The following is a 27,082-nucleotide window of genomic DNA, read 5'->3' as shown; positions in this document are numbered from 1 at the left end:
TCATTCGTTAGGCGACTCATAGGTGGCACCACAACTACTAGGAACGTTCTATCTAAACATTTTGAAATAACTCATAAATAATTGAGGAAATGACAGCATCTTTTTAATAACTAGTTGCTTATCTCATTAAATTACTTCAATATTTTCGTCATGTTTTGCCCCTATCTCGAATAAACGAAACTACGGACAAAAAGCTAACTCACGAGAGTGCAAGACTTCAAGAGATGAATAGAGCAGGCACCCACTATATGAAACTTACTACATTTGCTACATGGTAAATGAACCATAAGCTACGATTAAAACATCCCATAAAAGATTTCGTTAACTTTTATTATACGAATATAAACATGTTACAGCGACACTGGTGGAAAACTACAAAATTACACTTTAATTTCATACAGATATTTACAAAAAAGTATTTCGAACGTCATAATCAGCTCTTAATATTCAGGGAGGTAACATAAATTAAATACAATTACAATAATATTCCGAGTAAGTAGATATTTGAGTTAAATACATTATGAACGATATTATTTTAAATGATTATTTATATTAGGCACACCGTGTATCTTATTTTATTGTATGTATATGGTCACGTCTAAAGAATTAATATTAAATACCACGGCGGATAAAGTAGATAGAAATAATTATTATGTCATTAATTAAACGATATAGAGTAAAATATCAGTACATTTGATGTATGGCTGTAAGTACGTAGAGCTTACGATCTACACGTTAACTTACTTGTGTGCAACGAATGTTCGAATGTTCGTTATTAATTCATTTTTTTTATAGAATGGCCTTTCATTTAATGCCATTTGTAACTATGAACACATATCTATAGCAACTATTACTTCTACTGAAACTACGAGACCATTTCATGTTGATATATTTTAATCGAGTTAAAATGGTAAGTAACCTACACAAATACATGTTTTGTCAAAAAAGAAACCTTTAAAGGAAAAGTCATACAGGAAAGGAAAATGTGTGGTGTGTTCAACAGTCAATGAGAATTCTCTGAAGCATTTTTTCGCGATCCTGAAATGTATATTTATCAAAAACATGACCTTAAACGACTGGCTTAGTGAACATGTTTTGAATCACTTTGTTCCCGTTTTTTACCCTTCTTTACTAGACACATAAACTATAAAAGTATGTAATACAATACGAAATTCAATTTAAAAAACATGTTCATATTAAAGCTTCTAAAACGTTATACAAAAGTGGTACAGCACCTTGCTATTAGACGTATATTGCCTTTGGCTCAGTATTATACTACAATATTATTCCATGAGATTCTTATTTACAGACATTATATACAAACAAACAATCCACATATACAGTTAAATTCACAATACTACGCTAGAGGTGGCATTATATTAAGTTATTTACATGAGTACAATACAAATATTACATTGTATACGCCGTGAAATGCACGTTAGGAATACAAGGGAACACAGTCGTAGCGTCATTATTCCGCATTAGTTTAGTACAGTGACAAAATTACTGAAGGAACTTCCAAAACAATCCTAGGCGTAGCTTTGAAGCTGTGAATAAGCAAAGAACGACTAGTAAAGCGAAGGATTACATCGGTCCAAACATCATCTAGTTATTAAAATGTAAGAAAACGATAATGGAATTTTTTGAAGTGTCCTATGTCCGGCCCAACAGCGGTCATTTTTCCAGTAACTAGTTTATTGTCTACCAGTGCATCACTGAGAGTGATCAAGATCTCTTGCCTCTCGATTTCCCGTTGACCACAGGCTCGACTTGTTGCGTCTTGCGCGGCCGCAGAATGAAGTTTAAGTTGTAGGCGGTATTCACAGCATAGTACACGTTGGCGTTTGCAGGGAGCAGCATTTCTGGAACAATAGCATACAAGTTATATAAATAATAAAACATGAGAACAAATCTGCTGCAGGTAGTAGCTGAGACGGTGTAAACAGAATGTAGGTAAAATTTTATGTACTTAATTGGGCAAAATGAATGTGGCATATGGTTTTGTACGACCCGGTATTTCGAATCCGTCACAATAAATACAATTAATGAATACAGTCAGCCACATTGCCAACCATGACCAATGCTTGAGTTCAGATTGAGTAAGTACATGATATATCTTTACCTTTCTCGGGTAGGACTTGCGCCAAAGTGTATCCATCGGGATCCCCATCAAGATTGAGCTTGAGCATGGCGTTGCGGATGACCTGCGGCGTGCGCTCGTTGTTGCACAGCATGATGGACTTGTACAGCACCACGCCCTCCGTCTCGGCGCAGTCCGACTCGTATGTCACGCGGATGATGTAGAAGTCGGGCCCCGAGCGCACGCCCGGCGCCGCGGGGCTCGCGCCGCCCGCCTTGCCGTTGGCGGGCTTCTGGCCGCTGTTAGCACTAGACAGCGACACGTCTAATGAAGGCAGCGATGACGATGATGAACCATGAGACAGGCGCGTCGGCGACACTCGCCTCTCCAGGCTATCTCTCTTCCACTGTGTAGCAGTACCGTCGGTCTCGCAGTAGAACTGCGAACTATTACTCGAGCTAGTGCTAGCGATCGAGTCGTTCTTTCTGTGACCGTGGCTGTTAGAATCGTTTATTTTCTTTGGTCTCCTCTCCTTGGGAGGATTCGTTGGCGGTTCGATTTGACATGATAGCTGGTACGCCTCCCGATCATCTAACACAATGACCGAGTCAAACCACCTATCGAACATCGAGTCCGAAGGCAAGTGGTAGGCGTTAGCAGCACCCTGTAATAACTTAATCTGCGCGAGAACTTCGAATTCTTTCCGTCGCTTGTCGAAATTTATCAGGCCATCAGCTACCGTGTCTGGAATAGCAGTATCGATCATAGTGAGATCGGTCAAAAAAGTTCCAAGGTAGGGTATGGTCCCGTGACTGACCCCAGGGGAGCCCCGTTCGTGTAAAAGTTTTTGTAACTGGCGATCGTTTTCACCTACTGTATCCGCGAACTTCGCGGTACCCTCACGCATCAGTAACTCTCGTTGAGCCCACCGATTATTGTCCTCACTAAAAATACGTGCAAGTTCGTCGAATAGTTCAGCTTTTTCTTTGGCTAGTATCGCCCACGTTTTCCTCAGTCTATAAACAGGATTGCTCTGTAGTCCTGAAATTATAGCTTTTAACGAAGAAAAATTTTTGAGCACTCTGAGTTCCCGGGCGATATCGAGCCAGGCGGCTAAGATTTCGGCACGCTCGAGCGGCCTTAGATTGGGTTCGACTAAGACCGTCGAAATGACTCGAAACGATACGGCGTTGAATTGGTTAACGGTAGCTAGAACGGTAGCGGCGTCGTGGGAGCGGTCCTTGTCCCTGCGCGACCAGACGGCGCCGAGGCACTGGTGCGGCACGAGCTTCTTAAAGAGCTCCATGTCCATGCGCGTGAGCTGCTCGGCGAAGTGGCGGTGCGGCACGTGCGGCAGCCGGTAGGCGCTGGTGTGGTGCGCCGGCACGCGCATGCCCGCCGCCAGGCACAGCGCGCCGCCGCCGCACAGCCCATTGCGCTCCGCACTGAACACAGCTAGCTTCTGCAATACCTGGAAATTACAATCCACCATTAGTAGATACATAAGTTATGCCTTCCCTAAAAAAATGATTCATTTTCCATCTACCCCAGTTATTTGTTAAATGCTTTCCGAAAGTAATACACAATATTAATGAGATATACCTTCGTATGTAGTTCTGTTCCCGGCAAGTGAACCTGAGTGAAGGCGAGTAGCTGTTGCAGCGCGGGGTGGTGCGGGGGCTGCCGAAAGTCCTCCGGGTAGGTGTCCAGCCACACGTGCAGACACGCCACCAGAGTCCTGGGAAAAATAAAACATTCAAAATATGAAAAAAAAATACTTCATATTATTATATCGTGATAATTATCAGGTTCAGTAGGTATACTCACGAGGAAAGGAGGATTATTTTTGTTCTAACTTTTTACATATTCCATGCTTTTTCTTAATTCTTTCTTATAGCTTTTCTAAATTGAATCTTACATATTTATTTTTTAGGACAGTCTTACGAACGGATACTCATTACATATATAAAATTGAATCAATTCAGTATTTAATGGGTAAAAGTCTCACTTTCGGTGTTGCAGCGACGTGTCGACTACTGTTGGATGCACGTCCTCCGCGGCCAATGCTTCATATCGTCGCAGGAGGAGGTCCAGCACTCTGCTGCATTCCGCAAACGACCTGGAAACATTATCCAAACCATGCCATCAATAAACAACTAATAACACAACACTAAATTGTACCCATCAAATATTAAAATGCGAAAAAATAACAACAACGTATGAAATAAATCTAAATGAGATAAGAGTTTTTTAAGATTTATTTGCGCAAATGCAATATTCTTATCTCGTATTATCTTATCTCGGCTACAAAATAGCCATGACCTCTGAAATCGTTTGTAGTATTTTCCTCAAAGATCATCATGTGACATAAATATTCAAAAAAAAACTGCGCGAGATTTTTGTAAAAGATTAAGCTATAACTAACAATACCAATATTTATCTTATAAATAGTGTAAATCAAGAAGCAATTTTGTTAACTTACCGATAAGTAGCTAGAAAGACGTTAACGTATGTGGACTCGAGTTCGCCATCGTCGGTGGCGAGCGCCTCCACGAGCCGCTCGACGGTGCCCGCCTTCACGAAGCGCACGCGCACCGTCTCCCATTCCAAGTGCGAGATCTCGTCATCTGACTCCTGGAATACACAAGTTCGTAGATTACTATTAAGATAATTAGTTTGTAGTACAGTATACCTATACCTACATGGTAATTCTTAGATTTTGAGAGTTGCAAAATATTGATAGGTAGATAGATAGATAAAACATTTATTCAGACAAACAAAAAGACACCACAAAGATACACAATAAGAAAAATAAAACGTTACGTTTGCACCGAATGGGAGTCGAGCTCAGCATGTGTCAGGTAGAATACCTGACGCTGGTATTCTGCTGGATCGCTAAAAATGACGCACGGACGTCGAGTAGACAATTGGTGTGTGTGCTCAGTGCTGTGTGTATTTGAAGTAAGTTGTTACGTTAAGTGCCTGATTGAAAAGCTTCTTAGAACCTATCTCGAAAAAAAAGCATAGATTGGTTCGAATAAGCGAAACCGTGCGTTTGGACACGTGCGTCTAAACAGAATTCCTAAATATTTACAAATAAGTCATAGTAACGTCCCAATGAGTAATATCTAGATAGACTCAATGCATAAACCAAATGACGCGATTGTTTACAACATATAGTGTTTTATGTCATAAATAAGGAAAATTTTGCAAACTTAGGATGCTTACTGGAAGAAAAGTGCGCAAACACTAATCTGCGTCATTAAAAAACCACAACATCGGAGGATTTAAAATTCAGAAGTTATTTATTTTTAAGGAAAATAAAAGTAAAATTGACCCAAAATTCATTCTAGAGACTAAATAATAATCTATATCTACATAAACGAGCAAAATTTAACAAACAACTTTGTAACAAAAGCCACTTTTACATACAATCGTTCGTAATTCTTGCGATTAAGTACACAAGAAAACATACTCATTCTCGGAAGCAATATCAAACCTCAACTATCCAAAACTACCACTTCTCCTTTAAAGAAATGTTTAGATTTCTAACAAGATCTTTATTATAAGTAGCCCCACATGAATAGTCAAGAAAGCTAGTAGCACACAGAACAATACAGCTTTAGAACTTAATATCGCACAATAATCAAGCCCGTACATATAGATATGTAATTTTATGCAATTTAGTCGTCAAGGTATTGTGAGATCAGCGCAGCCGACGTTACTTATGTCTGCTGGTTCCCACATCTCACACTTACTATTATGCTGCTGTGTTTCACTCATTCATTGTATCGTAATGTTGATATTGTCTTTACATGTTTTGTTCCAAGGAAAATAATGTATTCTGGATTAATAGTCATTCATACGCCGCTCCACCATTCATATTATTATTTTGTAACACAAAGGATTTGAGGACGAACGTTCCCTTCATGCTAAATGCAACAAACATGCTCAAAATTTAGGCTTGGTAAATACTCTATATGCAGTAGAGTCTCAAAACAGTATCGCCATAATCTTGATTATTCAATTTGAGAAAGATTTCGGAAGTAATTGATTTAAAAACCACAATTACCTTAGGTACGTATACATAGGCTATATATAAGTGATACTAAGATAATACATTTAACAACATAATTTGATAGCATTAATAATTTCTCAGCAGAATTCTTTACATAACCAAAATGAAGAATAGGATAATTATAATGAAAGTAAAACATCTTGTCTTCCATTCATCAGCCATTGTTTCTTTAATATTTCGTGTTAAAGAATTACTTCTTATTTCGAATAGATATACCAAAAGCGGTCTTAGGCAATTTCGTAATAAACCGTAAACATACAACGACCTCATGGGAATGTTGGTTTGAGGATATATATACTTCCCTGCCGATTTCGGCTATGGTGACTGCTTTCAGTTATCATTGAGAGAAGAACTAGGATGATCAGCTCTTCTATGCGCCCTTTGATGGCTGCAGTACCCTATTTTATGTGTAAACGTGCGCGAGCATTGGCTGCACGTTAGGATACCGTCCACGTAGTTATAATGAATGGCTACTGGTGTTTTAGCCTTAAGAGCATCACGCTTCGCATCCAGTGCGGATTTCCTTTGCTCTTCGAAATCTTTGATCGCATTTTTAAGTAGGCCTCTCCATTCAGGGCGGCAAATGGCTTTTGTCTCCCAGTTCTGAGGATCAATGTTGCACCTTTTCATGTGTCTTTTCTGAACATCCTTGAAGCGTAAGAACTGGCCACCTTGTTTCCGTCTGCCGTTCTGGAGTTCAGAAAAGAAGATGCGCTTGGCCACCCTATCATCATCCATGCGTAAAACATGACCGCACCATCTGAGCTGTCGCCGCATCAGGTACGCTTCTATGCCGCAGACATTCGCGCGTCGTAGCACTTCGGTATTTCTAATCCGATCCGACCATTTGACTTTCAGAATGTCTCTTATGCACTTTAGATGAAATCGGTCCAGCGCCCGTATATGTTTCCGATAGAGGACCCATGTTTCAGCCGAGTATAAAAGATTTGGGAGGACTATGGCCTTGTAAACGGAGATTTTTGTCGAAAGCTTCAAATCATGTGTGTGTAAGACCTTGGCTCGTAATTTACCGAAAGCCGCTGATGCAGCGCCAATGCGATGGTTTATTTCGGTATCAAGGTCACACTTGGATGTAATTGTGCTGCCCAGATATTTGAAGGTATTCACTTGCTTCAGCTCAGTATCGCCAATGTTTACCTTGACAGGTTCTGTAGCTCCTTGAGAGTCGCTTGCCATTACCTCAGTTTTCTTAACACTGATTTTTAGACCGAAACGACAACAGACTCCCTGAAGGTTAGTCATCAGGTTCTGGAGCTCTTGTGCAGAGTTGGTAACAAAACACAGATCATCAGCGTACATGATCTCCGTTATAAGAGCATGAGATACTTTAGTATATGCTTTTAATCTGGCCAGGTTGAAAAGTCCCCCATCAGTCCTGAAACGTATTTTGATTCCAGCAGAAGTTTGTTTGAGCGCTTCACTGACAACGACAGAAAAGTAGAGAGCAAACAGTGTTGGCGCAAGCACACAACCTTGTTTGACCCCACAGGTGACAGGAAAGAACTCTGACTGATCACCATTATAGGTAACACAGCAGGTCATCTCGTCGTGCAGAAGGCGAATCATTCTCACAAACTTCTCAGGACAACCTAATTTTGCCAGTAAAGTCCAGAGGGCTTCCCTCGGCACGCAGTCAAAAGCTTTTTCTAAGTCCACGAAGCACATACACAAAGGTTGGCCTTGTTCTCGGCTTTTTTCCTGGAGTTGCCTGATGGAAAAGATGGCTTCGCCGGTGCCCCTGTTAGGTCGAAACCCAAACTGAGTTTCTGGCAATATGGCTTCGGAGACTGGTAAAAGCCGGTTGAGAAGAACTCTGGCAAATATCTTCCCAGGGACAGAGAGGAGCGATATACCCCGGTAGGAGTTGCAGTCGGAACGGTCTCCTTTGTTTTTATACAGTGTCTGTATACGGGATATTTTGAGGTTTGAGGATAAGGAACAAATGACAACAATGTGTTCGAACATGATTCATGATATTTACACTGCACAAGCCTGTCTTTGTCATCAGCTGTGTACTGGCACAGTTGTGATTGCTATCTTTGCGACATTGAAATAACGTGGCCTCGGACTAAAAATCAATATTATTGTAAAGCGCAAATCGAATCAACTGATGTGAATTTTCCCACCGTATTCTGCATATAGGGTAAGGAATTTAGTTTCATGTTAATAGATTATGCCCATATCAGCCTGGCTCTTTATCTACTAATTAGGAAGGTTAATCAAAAATGAAAATAAATAAAAAATATTCAGAAAAAAAAGGAATTCTGTGAGTTACGAGGGTCACGTTTGAAAAAATTACCAAGAAACTTGTATTAAGTAATCACTGATAAACACTTTAGTATATACATGCGTTGAAAACGTGATACAATTACTTCATTCATACATACTTCTTTATAGCATAGTGAACCAATTAAATAAAAACAATAGTCTGAGCTTCATTTTACAATAAACAATCTCAATGAAGATTCGTGTTGCAACATATCTAGTATGTTCTATTGCAAAACAATAAAGTCTGCAGATTTTCGAGGGCATTACATTTGAATGAAGTATTTTTAATTCTACTTTCACAGAGTGTGCAAATAAAGTGCAGGAAGGTACCTACTTCCTTGTTAACATCGTTCGTGCCTGTGTCTAGCTGGATAGTCCGTGGACCTGCGTAGATGCCATGTTCCATTCTACCCAGTAGTTATTAGATTATAGAGATACAGTCTGTAAGTACATGACAGTGGCCGCTAATTAAAAGACTCACGATAACAACAAATTAAAATTGTACACGCCAAAATTACATTCAGTAATTGTCATGTACAACCTTGTGCACTATTGTCGTTCATCCGGGATGTTAGCAGTGGGTACTGTTAACATAAACATGAATGTATGTAGTTCAGATTGTGACTGATCCGCGAACTTCTATAGCCACTTTGTATTCCACAAAATGTTATCGCACCGTAAATCAGAACGGTTACGTACTGCACAAACGAACACAATAGAAAATAATAATCATATCACAAAAACTGTTTTAGCTTGGAGACATAAATTTTTTATGAAGGACAGTCTACCAAATACTATAAAAAAGTTAGGATTAAAACCGCCATTTTTCTAACCATTCCTTTTACTCACAATAAAAGTAATTACAAAACATGACTGAGTTACGCCGATGTAATCTAAATTGAACTATGAAATTGAGTTATAAACTAGAGCGAGGGTTTCCTCGGCAATTCTAACAAATGTTAATGCTTATTAGTACAATTTGTTTTGCGTTAACGTTTTATTTTACAGTCTTGTTATTATGTAAGTTTCATCGCAGTTATAAGAAACAAAAAACTGTTTAATTCGATATTTATGTCTGCTTTAACTGTAAAACTATAGGAATTTCATTAATTTCTAGTCAGTTGCAAGTAAGTGCCAGCAAAAGTGATTCTACGTCATAGGTCATCTAAGTCACGGTGCTGAGCATGAAATAAGCATTAATTACATTGTCTTGGTTACGTATGTTGCGTAAATATTCATTGTTACATGCGATTCTAATTAATAATTCAATTTCTTACCTACAAATTGATACGCATGAAGCAAAAGCGAATTCAGAATTGATTAAGACTGGGAGTACTTTTTCAAATCATCACTATACATACTTGGCAGGTGTTTTTTTTTCAATATAGACATATGTATGTGTGGTTGCACAGTAAATACTCACACTAGAAGCACTCCGCGTAGGTCGGTGGTAGCGAACTTTCTTGAGGTAGACGGTGTAGATGGCGCCGTCGACGCGCTCCTCGCCCCACAACCGCCATGTCGGCTGCTGGAACACACCACGCACAGGTCAACATAAAACTTCACTATCTAAAACTTAGCTACTAACTATGCTTAAAATACTCTTACACGCAGGGTACGTTATAAATATAATAGGTATTGTATATAAGGATTACGATCACCCTACATGAACATGAAGATCCAAGTCAGCAACGTAACTAATCCCACTTATATTCTCTATTCCTGCGATGGTATCCACAGCACCTACTGACAAACGCATCGACACCTTAAGAACAGAGTATTTAGCTGTTGAAGACATTGTTTGTTTAACACGTCAGTAATATACGACATATATATGAGTTGTGCGTGTATTCACACTTACAGCTTCAAGTAATAGCGTAAGGCACATTACAACAATGTGTTTATGTGTGATGATAAGGAACATGTCACAATAGTATAGCTAGAGCATAGTATGTGCAGTCGGGCAGCAGTGGAGTGCTTACATAATCATCGTCTAGGTTGCGAGCGAACAGCGCGGGCTCGGCCTTACTGACGCCGCAGATCCTCCACATGGCCCATGTCCGCGACGTCACGCGCGACGTCACCTCAGCTCAGCTGAGCGCCTCCCGCATCATGCTCACTTTCACTAGCCACTGCACCGCACAGCGCTGCTACATGCAAATCCAGTAATTCAGTAATTGGATCAATCAGCGGCGAGAGGCGAGCCAGTATGCGAGCCGCGCGGACGTGCGTGACGCGGGAGAAATCGTGGCGGACGCGGACAACGGCACACTTGTCCACCTCGGCATCCGGCTCCAGACTCGACTTATTATCGAATCGCACAATAATTAGGCTCCACCACTATCATCTCTTAATCACTGACACTCGCTAAATGATCCAAAGCGAACTCTCCCTCTATTACAAGTTTTCTACAGCAACTGCGCTACACTCTAATAAACCGTATAATTATCGTCACATTTTACTACGTTGATGTTATGAAATGTGAATTTGCATATTACGTGGACATCGTATTACGGACACAATCTATCAAAAACTTTCACGCACTTATTATTGAGATTGATACCTGCGGACTTCTACCGGATTTTGAAAACAAATTGCGTAATGCACGTAACAATCACAATCAATTATAGAAATAATAAAGAGTTAACAAAATATGTAGGTAATACAGAAGCGCTGGCGCTGCAGCGCGGGCGCACGACGACTGCTCTCTTCGCGGAGAGATCGCGTGAAAAACTCCAATACAGCACATGAATGACGCGCGCCGCGGTGCCCAGGTGTTGGCTCACAACACGACTACACGTGCCCCAACATAATGTGCCCCTCGATTCAAACAAGCTTAAATATGCGAAATATTATGATCCACTTAGCCGAAACAAACACAAGCCCGTGCAATAGGTTTATCTATAAGTAAGTATCTTAAAGATTCTAATGACAAGTCATGGTCTTAGCGGGAACCAAAGATTTTCTTTCGTTTATTTTCGTTTATCTGTTTTAGGTGCAATGATTCATTATGCGACATATAACTGGGTGTTGCTGATAAGCAGAGTATCAATCAAGATTTTGAAATACTTCATGTGCATAGTTATCTATTAACTAATATCTGGGTTAATAAGGAAGAAGTCATATAAAAAGGTCTTTCGAAGTTCATCTATCGTCAAAAACGACAGATGAACTTCGAAAATTTTATTTCAAATACTGCATTTGAAGGTACATGATGTTGTAAATACGAAACTATAAAAATATAAGACACTTAATATTGTATGTATATATTTAAAGTTGTAAATGCGGACAAATAACATCAGTATGTATATTATTTTCTTTTATGCAATATTATATAATATATTCCGTCATTTACAGATCAATAACTACATCACTAAACTTTAAACAATTATTTATTAGTAATAAAATCAACATTTGCCAGTAGATAACTTCTTTCAAGCACAACGTTGACGGGAAAACATTAGCGCCGCTTAGGAAAAGTAAATAATTGTTATCGCAAGTATTGGTCATAGTCGCGAGGCGATATGCTCGCGCGCACTCAATGAAGCGATTAATGCCTTGCCCGGTCAACTACGAAGTTGTTGCGATCAATTGGAAATTGAAATGAACACCTAACTACACATTATGCCGTACATGTACACACCTCACTTTTTGCCAGTAATGGTTGTTTCAAATCGATTTCTTGTGATGTTTTGTTTGGCTTGTTAGTTGGTGATATGATAATTGACGTTAGTAACACATACGAGTACGTGTCCAGATTTGGTATATTTAGAATCCTTAACATCTCAAATATTAGGCTCAAATATTATTACTTATTATTCCCTCCTGTAGCCCGTATGGCTTAAAATCTTAAACCATACTCCACAGTAATCATATAAGAAGTGACAAAGTGCTCTTGAGTGGCGGTCTCATCTATAGGGAGGTATGAAATGTAATTGCTGAAGACGTTTTTGCGAGATGTACAAGTTGTGAGGTTTTACGAGCGTTGACAACGCGCCAGGAGCCCAGCCGGCGCCGCTCGACCTCGCATGACCTTTCTTTTCTAATGTTACAATATACTACGCGAACTACAATATCGATGTTATCATCTGAACAAGCATTTTCTTTTATGCGATCCTCCGAAAAGGAAACCTTTCAGTATAATTAATATAAGTCGTGAAACGAAGAAGTTATTTTCACAAAGATTCACAAAAACAAGTCATATTGATCATATTGATCGCGCACTCAGATGAATACGGACTTTTTCAAGAGTGCGGATTGTGCCAAGTGATATTTTGTTATAATATTATTATTTTTTTTTTTTTGCTTGTTAGTGATCCTAAGTTGTCTGTTACTTTTTCAGTTTCTACCCGTGAGAATCTATAATTGGCTTACTATATCATATAGAATTGTTATCCCTTTGTTACAGCTGTTGATTCTCCTTCTAGTAAATAAATAAATAAATAAATTATGCGAGTCATTTCAAGCAGCAAACAAAATTATAAAGATTATTAAGTACCTTTATAGTTTAAAATATTTACTTGCACCTTTTTATAACCGTATATTGATCAATTATTTGTAGAACATTCCATCGATCGATAGGACTAATTTATTTTCAATTGATGTGGTTCACTGTCGACCCACGCAGAAACCAAGGCCCTTCACAAATGCCCAATCGCTTGAAAAATCTCTTAGTCGACCCGAGCAGTACCCTTTTAACAAAACGTTTTGGGATACAATGAAAAATTTGGAACTCGAGTCGATGTTCGTCCATTAAATCCAATTGGAATGACCACTGTACCACAGGTACTTAGAAACCCTAAATAGAATAGCAAAACGGATTTCATCGAAATTGGTATTCAAGGTAAAAGTGTAATTATGAAGTTTAAATTACAGCGAAGAAGTAGCACGCCATCCACTGCGGGATGTCAAGGCATTTGTATTACTGCAAAGTCATCGCGATGAATAGTAGCATTCGATGTATCAATGCTATGTCGTACATTGTGAATCGTATTTACGAATATAGGTCGCGAGGTAGACGTTGGTTTTATTCTAGTTAAACCTGTAGTAAAGTGGTTAGAAAGTTAACAGTTAGTGCTAATATCGATCGAGCATACAACTTACAGCAAACTAGTCTAAATATAGCAGAGGAGCTGAGACGGGTGACTTCCTTGCCTCCCCTGTACCTCCCCGACCAGCTCACCCGATTAACGGTAACTGTCAGCCTGCGCTGTCATATTGAACTAATAAGCCTTATGACGTTCCAGCTCTATAATACCGATACATGTAGAATTTTCCCTACATTTAAAAGAAGACACGAATTTGATCAATGTTATAAAGAGGTTAAATATTGTGATTGACACTCAAATATGGCATTTTGAAAGTTATCTGAATAAATGCAACTGAAAAAACTGGCATTTGATTTAATAAACTTGAGCATTGACCCCGCGTAGTGCAGAAAGTGCGAGACCATCGTGGATCGCGTAGGCCTTGCGTAGTCGCTGCGTAGGCACCGCGTAGTCATAGCGTAGGCCTACCTACCTACTATATCCATATTTTACCATATAATACACACCTAGAGAAAAACTGCACCTAATATTAATAAAATAAGTTAGTGTGCTACATACGTCATAGTAGGTACTTGAAGGTTTAGCGACGACATACCCAAGATCCTAATGATATAATAAAAATATAATCTTAAAATGCTTTTCCATTGTTCAAAATCATGTTATATGTTTGCAAATATTTCTGATATTTAATGAGAGTACTGTTATCTCATAACATTGGCATTCCACACTAACCTGTATCAGTACGATAAGTCAATTGACACATTGAGCTCTAGAAAGTACTAACAAGCGAGAGATATATTCCTTCGTCTCTGACGCAAGTTATGTGCGCGCAATAAAACGTGAAGAGGCTCCGATGGTAATAAGCATTGGGGCCTAAAATAGAACATGGTAGGAGTTGAAGCGGACACCAGTCGGGTGACGGGCGGCTCTCCCGAGTGACGCACTCCCGAGCCGACCTGCGCCTGTATAATGAAGTGACGTCTGCAACCCCCATGCACATACACATGAAGTACACAACACTGACACATATTTATGCGTAGGTACTGATCAATCACTGTTTCGGAAGTGACTCAGTATCGAATACACAAGTTGCTGCAACATAACAGACAATAGGTAATGATCAATTCAGTTGTTGAAGTGTTCAAGAGATCGTCCGTCTCATCGCTCGACGCAGACGTGCGACACTTTGACACGTACGCACCCTCTACAACCTTTCAATAAACCCAAAGAGTGCAATCCCTCTTATTCGGAGCGTAACGAATGCTCTTCAAATTAACCAAAACGTTGTATTTTCAATGACCAATGATATTTTTTTCGCAAATATTCAAACTTGGGCAACCACTTTGAAAAGTTGTATCAACTTGACTCTTGATGACTTAGCAAAGTTCTTTGATATTCAAGTTAAAGCATTGAACCTTATCTATGAAGAAGTGGTCGATGGTTATTAGAAAACAGTTGTTAAACAAAGGACAGCGGTGAAGTCGGAGGGTATTGTGCGACGCGGGGCAGGCGGCAGGCGTGACGGACGCGCTTGGCCGGCGGCGCGCCCTCGCCGCGACTGATGCCACCCGGAACAACACCCACCAGCTATTGGGCAAGACGATGCCGTTGCCAACCTTATGCTAACTACAACTACACACACTACACATCACACACTCAGCGACCAAACTTGGCAACAACAACACACTACCCATCTTTACGTGGTTACATGACTATTCATTTGCAAGAAACATCCCTTTGCATTCTGCAAGCAAAAGCTGACACAGATGTTAAGAAATGTCGGCCATTCCTTTTGCAACGAACGCCGCGACAGAAAGACAGCTCATAAAGGCGTGTACTCGCACCATTCCTTATTCGAAAAACAACACCTCACACGTTTTCTTACTTTCCAAGCTCGTCTCGACGTAAACACCACAGTTTACATACTAAGCAGTAAGAAACATCTTTTATGGTGAAATCTTAAGAGTAGGATTTTGTGCACGTGAATATGGACTTAAATGGACTTATTCTAAGGCTATAGTGTGTTTTCTATTTTATCTATACTAATATTATAAAGCTGAAGAGTTTAGTTTGCGGGTGAAACCGCTGGCAGAAGCTAGTACATAATATAATAAATATAGCTAGGTAATAGGTTCCTTTACTGTCCCAAAGTAATAATCACACGACTTTATTCGTGAATGTATAGCATTCACGTTAAACGTACCTGTGAGTATTCATCATTGTTATTTTTTTTTATAATCGTAGTACAACGCAAGCAGAATACAAATATGTTAAAACATTGTTCTTCACGATTAAGGAATGAAAATAGCAAGTATGAAGTTTAATAAGGTAGTTCAATTTTCATTTATTTCCACTGAAATGGAGAAAACCAAAAAGGTAATTAACCAAGTCAGTTAATAAAATAAAATCGTCTGAGTTCGACGGCACGTCTGCAATCGATACGTATATCGAGCATCGGAGCGAATAGTCACGGTGACAACGACCCCAGACCACCTCAGACACTTGGTGACCCACTACGTACTAATGGCCATTCAATAAAATGTCAATACAGAAATATATAACAAGCATAAAATCTGATTGAGAATTCTTAAAAAAACAAAAAGTGAGACATAAGAAAATCTGCCAGCGTGAATGTTTAACTAGCCGCAGGGGTAAACAACTACAGGCATGGCCATCACTTGTAAGATTGACAATAGCACACAATTAGATGCCAGGTCCCTGTTAGTTAGAACTCAAGCATCCTCCATGAATGCTGACCTATTTTAGTTTGTTGGCTCTCAACGTACGCCAGGAAATAGTTCTCGACATGTTACACACATGAGAGCATGGTTTACAAAACAAAATACCGTAGACTGTATTGAATAGCATTATGTTAAACCTATAAAAGCGAGGAAAATTGTTGTCGATAGAAAAATAATTTTCTTTGTGAGAAACCTTTCCATCCATGTAATGAGAGTCAAATTGTGTACCTCAGCTTTATTGTATACGAAAGAGATATTGATCCACGTACGAGCTTTGAAATTCTAATGATTGTTATTTCGGTTTGTATACATATACATATAGGTAGTGGATAAAATCTTTCCATAATATCATCAAAAATACAAATAGGTAATGAAGTATAAAAACATTTCCCAACAATCATTAACGGATTGGATTATCTTCGGACAGTCGTTTATTAACTGCCCAACCGTTTATGTCATAATAATATCATAAGCGACGTGTTTATCGGACGAGGTTTATATAACCTGTAGTACTTCAGGGATACACTGTCACAAAATGTTAATGAACCTAAATACTTCACTTGTGGTCAGGTGTTATGACTGGTGACGTACAAACTACGTACCTAGACGTAATTCTCTACATAGTGTAATAACGTCATGGCTTCAAAATTTGTTCTGATTCAAGGAAAAGCAGTGATGCCTATAGAATTATGATATTTGCCATATAATTCTTTGAAATCACAGGAAAACACTATGCGTACCCATTATAATTCGATCACCTTTGTACGTCTACAAGCGATTCGTCACTAATGAAGTTATGATTCATACGAAGTCGCAGCTTGTTGGGTACGTACTACCATAAACGAGCGAGTCATAAAGAAACTGTGCAGTGTTATTCGTACTAACAATTATCGCATCACTAAATACTAAATTCAACAGATCAAAACGGTATTGTAACTTAGAGTTTAGGCTGAGGAGTTATGTTAAACTACTTCTCGTCTTCGAAAACAAACTACACTAACTTTACCAGGTAGATTACAGCTACAATATGCTTAGGTACTTTTAATGTAATATTGACAAATAAACCAAGTACTATTCGGATTCAAATTCGAACATTCCGGACCTACAGCAAGTGATATAGGTGTGCTCTTATTTTAAAGACGTCCTTGAGGTCGCTTCATTTGTTAGCCCCACAAGCCACCCCATGACCTACTTCTCCAAACGGTCTCATTCTTCATTATATCACGGATTATATAATCTGCCAGAGCAGCAAATATTATGTTCGCTTTTGAGAAGATCTCGATGAAAAACTATTACCAAGTTAATAAAACTCAATTGGGTTTGGGAGGGCCATTTTTATTTCGCATTGGTTTAAGTTTTTAATTGCAAAAAAATTTTGTTGTTGTTGTTAAAAATATATACATACTTTAAAAGATAATGAAATTAGAAGGAGAGTAGCGTTCCATATTTTTACACGCTTATTTGCGAATACTTCCTCGTGGTGAGGCAAAAATGCTAATATACTAATCTACTTAATATCATATCTACAAACTACTTTTAGTTAAACTTCATATTACAAAAACTGTATTTGTCGAATATTTTATCTACGCCCAGGTATTGAATATTTACCAAATAACTGATAACTTGTATCCAGGGCCCGCATAGCAGCCTGCCGCATTGTCGAGCGCAGCCCGCGTGCATTCCTATGCGCGTGCGCCGTCACTAACACTCACATAACTCAAGCCTTGACCTGCATTGCTAACGAAGCCTGCAGACGCACCCGATAAGACGATTCACTGACACCGTTTGCAAAACTAACTACACTTTAAAACATTGCAACCACTAAAACTTATAGAAATTACAAAATAATTCATTGTGTTACAGACCAAAACACAAAACTTCTAAATGTATGTAATGTAATGCAAACACAAAAAACTGTCCGAATCCAGGTGTTTTCGACCGACTTCCGAAGGAAGTAAGTATTTACTGAAAAGCGTTCAGATTCGTAATAGCAAATGAATCAAGAATCTAAATACCAATGACGTCAGTACATTGTAACGCATACAAAATCAATACATGTGCTGTTAATCATTCCACTTACAACAAAACTGGTTTACGAGGTTATTGGATCTAGGCGAAATAGCATAACAAACAAAAGATTAATTTTCCGTCTTTCATCTCTTCTTATCACCGCAAGGACAAACTTACTTTTTATAGGCCCTATGGCTATAGAAATAATATAAATATATATCAAGATAAAGATATTGCATCGTAAATCGACTCTTCAAAGACAACGCAATGAAACAGTTATAAAAATCATTTACAGAAATATAACATCGCAGATTGCTGTTAGAGCAAAATACCATATAGGCTCTCTAATTTCTATTCTTCTACTTAGCATATAATTCAAGATATTCCATTGTAACGGTATTAAAAACATCTAAAATTAATTCAATCGAACAATCTCCGACGAATGTATGTATTATATTTAAATATTTATGACCGTACAATGAATGAGTCAACGAACGTCCATAGAGCGTCATTTTGTCATGTAAATATCATAGAAGCCATTGATTCATCCACGGAGATGATTTGTAACAAACATCAATATCCGGTGTGTAATACTTCCTAAAGATTATTATGTGAGTTATCAATAAAACGAGAAGCGTAAAATTTTACTTATTTAAAGTGGTGATTCGTGTTCCCTGAATTTGAATCTGCAATGATTCTTATCAACATTTCTGAATAAAGGCTGTGGGACAACTTGAGACGTGATGTACGGTATTCCAAATTTATTCCGAGATATCTAACAGAATCAGAGAGCCACCGGTTAGTGTCTGTGAATTACATGCTTTCAAAATTAGATCTAAAAAGAATTTCAATGGTAGATAGCTTAACAATAACAATCGCTCAATGCTTCCCAGCTTACGTGCATATACCTACACTTAGTTTTATAATAATAACCCAACTTACTTTGACATACCACCTCGTTTGTGACTTTCTATGTCTAGCCCGGCGGCGTTCGCAACTGCGCTCGGCGCGTGCCGGCGACCGCAGCGCATGGCACTGCGCCGCCAGCGCCTTGGTGCGCTCCGCCAGCGAGTGGCGCAGCTCGCCCCCCACGCACCCCCGCACTAGCATCTCAACCGACCTCCGCGTGCTCCACCGAGGTGCTGCCGTCATCTACGATATCACTCATTGCGACTCCTTCACGCAACTCTACCCGACTGATTCAGCTGCACTGCCGCCTATACAAAATGCATGTCAAACTCCGGGTCGTTTCCTCAATTCCCATAAACGGTTGTGTAATTATTGCCAAGAATTAAGAAAGTCAGTTTAAGACATTAATGGTCTAAAAAAGTTTTTGTGGTAAGACGGTAACCGTCTTACCACAAAAACTTTTTAACGTCAGTTTAAGACTTGTCACAATTTTAGATTAAATGAACGAGACGACGCATCAAGGTCTAGGTTGAATGATAAGGTCGCGCGAGCATCAAGCTACTTATCATTTGATACACAGAGTAAACCAAACGCACTGTGCCGGCGGCCGACGACTTGTAATCACAAATATGTGTCATTGTATATTTTCTTTGTATATGGCTAATATAAAATCCCGTTCAAAGCGGGGATTAACCAATCGGACTCGTCCCATGCAGACGAATAAATAAAAATATGAACTCTGAACTAATGTACTCTTCAATTCTTTTGTGGTGACTGAGTACTTAATGATTCATGTCCGCTGAACATTATGCTGATGCTGATGCTGATGCTTTTGGCATAATCAAGACATAATTTCATATCATGTTGGGTTAAAGCAGAATTATGGAATAGGTTTTACAAAAAAACAATAACCATCGATATTATTTTAAACAGAAATGCAGACCTTTCATCTTCACTTGTTCAAAGGAGTTCTTCCATTCCCAGAATCTGATTTCCATAAATAGGAATTATAAAGGTCACTCGATTTTCATCTGATTGAATGGTGGTGGAGAATTTAATTGAACGAAAAATAAAATGTTGTGTGTTAATTTAATTTATTCTTAGAAAACACAGTTAAGTACATAGCAGTGGAGTATGTACGTGTCTAGAGTAGGTCGATATCTGACGAGGAAATTGGATAATTGAGGAAGGGAGCGGCCGTCGAGAGCCGCGTACATTAGCGTCTTTTTACTATGGATACCACATGTTGCACAATAACACCACAACTGCTTCAACATTCAATCTCATAATTGGTTTCTAAAGTTAGTGTGGTAACTTGATATCATTATAGAGGAACGTTAAGAGTTAAAGTAAGTTCTAAAAATGCAACAAATTGCAACACTAAATCGTGCTTGGCGGAGGAACGTTTCCCTCGGAATTCGAGAGAATTCCTTACTGGGTCAGTATGTGTGTATTTTAAGATATCTCGCTCGTAAACTGAATCTAATTACCTACTGGTCAGCTTCTGAATTACGGTTTCTAATCATGTTATTTAATTTTGTAGCAACTTTCATTTTACCATTGGCTCCTGCTGCATTGACTTCTTGTATAATTTCAACATGACTTAAGTATATTTATACTCTTGTTTATCGACTTATCCCAAGCGTTTTAGGATCGTTACGGCAAAACATTCATGTTGTGGAAGAGAAAATAAATCAAATTGATTATAATTAAGGTTTCTCATATCAAACGCGCGTTGTAGGAGCCAATATATTCCTCGAAAGCAAAAGGAACTTTCCAACATTAAAGCGTCCACGAGCTCTGCCAGCGGCAACGCCAGGTGCTATTCTGTATTCATATAATAACCCGAAATTTCGTCCTTAGCACTTGTGAATACGGTGAGATCGCCGAATCCGAGTGCAAATGACAGGTGGCCGACACCGGCCGTCAGGTGCTCGCCGCACAAAGACCCCAAATCGCTTTTAAAATCCTACCTGCCTTCCATATGCCACTTTTATTATTATTCATCATTATTCTTGTACAAACTCCGATTATGTTACAGGCGCGCAGATAAGCGCACGTCTTTTCTTATTCTTTGTAAGTGGAGTTTGAGGTAGTTAGAGCCTAGACTGTAATTAAACTATCCTTAGAAGAAAACTAAACAATCAAATTGTTTGTTAATGCAAGTACTCCTACTTGTATGTGTACTTTGATACTACTATAATATGAAATAAGAATCTCTCTTCTCATAACATGTTCTGTATATCTGATTGTTTGATTAGATAATATTTTTCTTGATCACCCAGAATCATGATTCATGTAACGTAAATAATACAGAGTACGGACTAAATAATTGAAGTGTCAATACATATTTAAAGAATTTATTTAAGGAAAGTTACACATATTTGGTATGTGACATCCAAGAATTTGTTTTTCTCTCTAATTTGGAGAAGTCATAATTTTTTTTTTTATATATTGTAGAAGTAAAACAGGTTTATATTAGAATACATTAATAGTCAACATAGACAACTTTCAAATAGATCTACATATTTTTTACCTGATCTACCTTTAAGTCTTGTTGCTACGTAAACAGAAACCTGCTGCCTAAATAACTAAAATAATAACTGAAAACTTATAGCACCAAAATAAGCGCAAAAAATGTCATCAACCTTTGTAACTTCTCACGTCGAAATATTTGAATATACACTTAAATATTAATGATGGTGTACCCGAGAATCTTTTTTAGTCACACTCAGCCCATAATAAATGTTCCCTGTGCTCGTGTACTCATAGCTGAGTAATTTGGTAAAAAAAAACAACTCTAATTACATATTTACTCAGCTCAGCTGATCAAACTTATTTTTTAGCTGTCTCTGACAGTCGAGCGCAGACACACATAAGGATCTTAACTCTTGGCATTAACTACATACCCGATAACGAACTAATTGGTGTAGCAACTAATTACCATGCAAATTACACTTGAACTTAAAACCCGTATAAAAAGAACTAAAATGTTATCCGATTGTTCACACTCACAAAAATTGATCACTTGAGACGTAAACAAAACTTATGGCACTGTTGATTTATTGATAAGCACTTCACAGTTATGTATTAAATTGGTGATTTATCGAAAGTGAGTAATGTCACTGATTGTAAAGTGAAGCATTGACGGTAACAAGTAATGGGCTTCCGCACTCGACGCGTGGCGCGCGTCGTCTGAGCCTGAGCTCGCGACGAGTTCCCTCGCTGTGCACAGAGGACTGGCGCGACGAGGAAACCGCGCATGTGCAGGATTCTCTCGGATTTTCCGACACGCCATAGCCGTGACGTCGCTACGAAGCTACGTCACTAATCATACCGTCTGGCGTCTGGCAATAAAACGAGCTACGCATAGCATAGGCCGGGCAACTACAATCCTCATACAAAATCATTTCAATACCATAACGGGTACAATATTGTAAAAGTTACCTGCTTATGTTACTTATATGTGGATGATGTAATTGGAAAATTACTGTAACAGGTACTAATAATCTTGGTTTAATTATCTTAGTTTTTAAATAAAAACTAATATAGTATTATAATCAAATTGATAATACCGAATCAATTTTTCCGCGTACTTGGTACCTATAAGTAGTTGTATTTTTTTTATTTAACCTAAAAAAACTTCAGTTTATTAAGAAGTAGACAAAAAATATTTTATTCGATATAAAATCTATACTAATATTATAAAGCTGAAGAGTTTGTTTGTTTGTTTGAACGCGCTAATCTCAGGAACTCTGGTCCGATTTGAAAATTTCTTTCAGTGTTAGATAGCCCATTTATCGACGAAGGCTATAGGCTACTTTTTATCCCGGTACGGGAAGTAGTTCCCACGGGATGCGGGTGAAACCGCTGGCAGAAGCTAGTATTATATATAAAATAAAGCCTAAGCGTTAAGCCTAAGGCGTTAAGTCCGCCATTGTACTGTTTGTGCAAAAAGTATATAAATAAATAAATAATAAAGATGAAATGTTCACTATCGACTAGTCAAGAAGAAGAATGGCCTAAGAGCCTGACAAAGTTATTAAAACACTAGCTAATGACATATTTTATTACGATTTCATTTTCATTTCGGTGAAAATGAAAAAGTTTAAGTAACATAAGGTCTTGAGAATTATTTATTGTATTGAGTTGTTGGTAAGTACTCTACTGGATCGCCAAAAAATACTCCTAATGATTAGTATTTTCTTTCATCTATCGACTGCCACAAAAAGAGAGTCATTTTATTTGCTTGGCCTCGGAGTGGACTGGATTCAAAGATGCATTAATTGTACATAATCCGTATTCGCCACAGGAAAATATTTAAATTAATTTATATTCTGTACTGCTAGCGCCATCTTTCGGTCGTTCAGTGAAAAATATAGATTGTTATAGGATTGTTGTAGGAATAAACAATAGTTTCTCATTGGTTTCATGTAGTTTGTACTTCACTAAGGTGAACAGAAATGATCACTTACCCTAAATAATAGCAGTTCTTCAATAGAATCTTTATGTTTTAATAACTCTTCCATTTTTTTAACACAGTCGTGTAAAACGGAGCATACACACACAAAACTAAAAATTATTGGAATTGAAATTAGGTACTTCTTATTTTTTGTTTGTATCTGTAAATATCTGACACTAGGCACTGGCCCGTTCCTGAGTAGAACACTAACGGATTGCTGGCCTACATTAGAATGCAACAGTATGAAAAAATCTGTATCAAAGCTTGTTAAAAGGCACCAACCTAAATTAAGTTGGTGAGAAAATGACGTAAGGGCCTATGCACACCATGTTTTTTAAACGCGCCGTCAACGCGCGTTTGTATCGATACAAACGCGCGTATAACAAACTGCTCTGCAGGATAAAAACGCGCCGTCGACGCGCGTTTTGGGAACGCCCGTCGCCGGCGCGTTTAAAAAACGTGGTGTGCATAGGCCCTAAGCTGTAGACGGAAGAATTCTAGAACCTACTAAAGTTTTATAATCCACAGACGGGCACAAAATATTTTCTTTATTATGCAAACTATACATAAAACAGTACAAATAAATAAATCAGACATATCGTTTTACAAGACTGAACCGAATACTGTTTCACGCAAGGTTATAAAAATGATTGGAATATAAAATCGTTTTCTACAGTAGATATCATTTCTAACCCACACTTCCTATTGTCTAAATCTAATATTTTAACCCATGTTTTACTATTAAAGAGTTACCGCGGCACTATAAGGGGCTTAAAAAGAAACATGATAGGTTTTTTAGTCAGTAGGAGTTTGACACTCCCTCCTGCTGCACCCTCAGCTGGACTGGTACAAAAATAGATCTCAGTGTCATCTCGGGTGTTCTATTCATATTATACCCTATTCAATTAGGTATATCCTAGAAACTAAATTATGTACTAGATATATCTAGGTTTGGCTTAGTCTATAGTTTAGTGTTGCTAACGTTAACAATAAAATTAGACATGCTACATGAACACAATTACAATTTCTTAATGTCAATGTTTACAAAACGGAAGCCAGGTCAATAACTTACTCAATTTCCAACTTGGCTCAAATTAAGTTAAGTAAAAGTGGATTACAATATTTATGTTATGTTAGTGCAGTGAATATAGACGCGAGTAGACGAAACGTTGCATAATCATAGCTGGATGTGTAAAAGATCTCAACGCGCGATAGTCCGCCTCCAACCAGACATTGTATTGTTGAACACAATATTTTCCATTGACTTATTGTTTATAGCGTCGTTACATTCATGAGCCTGAACATACTTAAACAGTAACCCAGTGCATGTACGAACGTACTAGTGAATCAACTAGACTTATCAACAGTTGTTTAAAAGTGAAATACTGTTGATAATATTTTGGCCAGATTTCTATGGAACTAATGTAACGTGAAAGTGTTCGTCAAAGGTCCGGACTCCGCCGGTTTCACTTTCTACAGAAAAATGCGACTGTCGAAATGTTTGCGCACCGCGAAGACAACTACCTATTCAAATTATCAAACAGCCCTACTGTTTATCTGTATGATGTTAAAATATTACATGGACTGAATCGAAGTTATGGTGCTGCAGCTAATGATGTCCTTTCCTTAAAGATCTAGAACAACATTAAAGCAATAATTCGTACTTAATAAAATAATAATATGTGTATTGTAGTAGTAGTTTTATCGAAAACGTTTTTCACGGAGGATATAGTTACTTCCCCCATGAAATCACTGCAAATCAGAGAACTTTAATGAACTTACAAAAAATATAAAGAAAGATCTTCTATCCAACAGCGATTAACGAATACTGAAGTATTTCTATGACATAGGCTTGTAGATCAATAAAAGGGATAATAGGTACCTTTGCATATTGTTTACAACTATTTTCTATAGCGTTATGTGGTCGTGGTAAATGTTTATTAGAAGATGCTATATAATAGCCAGTAGTCAATATCAATATCTGGTTTCACCTTACACACCACTCCATTTATCATAGAACAGAAGGAAATCTGAAAGTTAACAATGGTGCAGAAACTGGAGCAACCGCGCGTGTAGCAAGCCACTGCCACAAGTCACACGAAAACTTTCAACATTTTGCGTTATTGCTAGAACAACTAAACAAATATCGCAATCCACAGGCACTACCATACTCTTTACGAAATGAAGTATTTGTAGAAATGGAAATCATACCAAAACATATGACTAGCCAGTGAATACCAACACACTTAACATTTCAAAGTTAATACTGGATTTAGAAGATTTGTAGGGATCTTGTATTTGTTCCTATTTATTTCTAAGTGATAGTAGAGTAAGTTTGTAGGTTTAATTCAATGAATCAGTTCTGTTCTTTACTGTGGGCGAGGGACAGCACCCACGCACTATCGAATCATCGCACTATCCAAATACAAACCATATTTCCAATTAAATCCGTATCGAACAGACAAACACGAAAACTTTTATTTGGATTTGTAGTGCCACTTGTAGCATTCCCAATCTCATGGCCCATACGTATATATATGTACTTATATAGGTATATAGGTCTATCGTACAGTACTGGTCATGCAAATTTTCCTGTTTTTCTAAAACAAATGGTGTTATTTTTGCTTCAACAGGATAAAACTATTTTTTACGATACATGCATTAGATCAAGTTGTATTTTTAGATACCCAATGTTACACAAATAATAACGTTTAAGTCAGCAAAAGTAATAGAATGTGCTATGTATGAAGCCACTCAGCCAGCCTTGAACGTCACCAGTTTAAGTTAAATAAACTCGTGTTAAGCAACATTTATCGTCTATAATATCATCATTATAAATAGCCAAACTGAAGTCGCCTCTGCAGTTTTCTCAATAGTGATCTAATGTGATTGTTGTCAGTAGTCGTTAGACAGCTCATCGCGCTATCCGTTCTCGATCAAGAGGAAGGCCTACAAATCTTAGCGCATATTAAGAAACTATATTACAGTGGACTTTGTTAAGTGGTGTAATATGTATAATGTGGAACTTCAAAATGATATTACCAAGCTCTCAGCATCCTGGCTCATCTTTTTCTACGCATGGTTCCCGCAGAGGAACCGCGCTCTGGCGGCGTTGGAGCTAGAAACCAGGTAATCCAAGACACTGCACCATCGCACGTCACCATAACAACACGCCACATTCCATCACTGCATCCGCGTCCAACATATGATCGCGGTGGCCGGTGTCTCTGACGTCACGCGCTTTCTCACTACTTTACAAGGTTGTATCGCACTAGGTTTCTGTAGGGCCCGTGTACTCAACCACTAAAACTCAAACACTGATACTCTTAGCTGATGAATTGATTCGTTTCGCTTTGGCGTGCTATAGAAATAATGTTCGCGTGTGGGCGAGTGCTATCGTGTGACGCAGGTAACGACTTTCGCGCACGAACTGAGTGAAGCACGTCCGCGTCGTGGCACGGCTGC

General features: G+C 38.4%; 1 protein-coding gene across 9 annotated transcripts; it reads right to left on the bottom strand.

Moving 5' to 3' along the window:
• Positions 1 to 311: 311 nt before the first annotated feature.
• On the bottom strand, positions 312 to 27,082 carry LOC124645865 (ral guanine nucleotide dissociation stimulator). Of its 9 annotated transcripts, none has more exons than XM_047185812.1 (8): positions 22,065 to 22,392; positions 19,189 to 19,463; positions 9,871 to 9,975; positions 4,563 to 4,714; positions 4,089 to 4,199; positions 3,683 to 3,818; positions 2,123 to 3,551; positions 312 to 1,862 (listed from the first exon to the last, which is right to left on the bottom strand). In XM_047185812.1, the coding sequence occupies exons 2-8, from the start codon at positions 19,396 to 19,398 to the stop codon at positions 1,726 to 1,728; spliced, it is 2,280 nt and encodes a 759-aa protein (XP_047041768.1). In that variant the 5' UTR covers positions 19,399 to 19,463; positions 22,065 to 22,392; the 3' UTR covers positions 312 to 1,725. The 9 variants fall into 9 exon arrangements, with proteins under 9 accessions (XP_047041768.1, XP_047041766.1, XP_047041771.1 ...); XM_047185810.1 differs by having other exon boundaries at positions 22,100 to 22,392; XM_047185815.1 differs by having other exon boundaries at positions 9,871 to 9,972; positions 22,100 to 22,392.

This window comes from Helicoverpa zea, chromosome 3, assembly GCF_022581195.2.
Source record: "Helicoverpa zea isolate HzStark_Cry1AcR chromosome 3, ilHelZeax1.1, whole genome shotgun sequence".
NCBI lineage: Eukaryota > Metazoa > Arthropoda > Insecta > Lepidoptera > Noctuidae > Helicoverpa > Helicoverpa zea.
This window is presented reverse-complemented; position numbering and strand designations above follow the sequence as displayed.

Excerpts from the sequence above, each read along its gene's own strand:
- LOC124645865 (XM_047185812.1), bottom strand. The coding sequence starts at position 19,398 with ATGACGGCAGCACCTCGGTGGAGCACGCGGAGGTCGGTTGAGATGCTA. Across the intron at positions 4,715-9,870 it reads CTACGCGGAGTGCTTCTAGT|GAGTCAGATGACGAGATCTC; the intron begins GTGAGTATTTAC and ends TGTGTATTCCAG. Across the intron at positions 4,200-4,562 it reads GTCTTTCTAGCTACTTATCG|GTCGTTTGCGGAATGCAGCA; the intron begins GTAAGTTAACAA and ends TAATGTTTCCAG.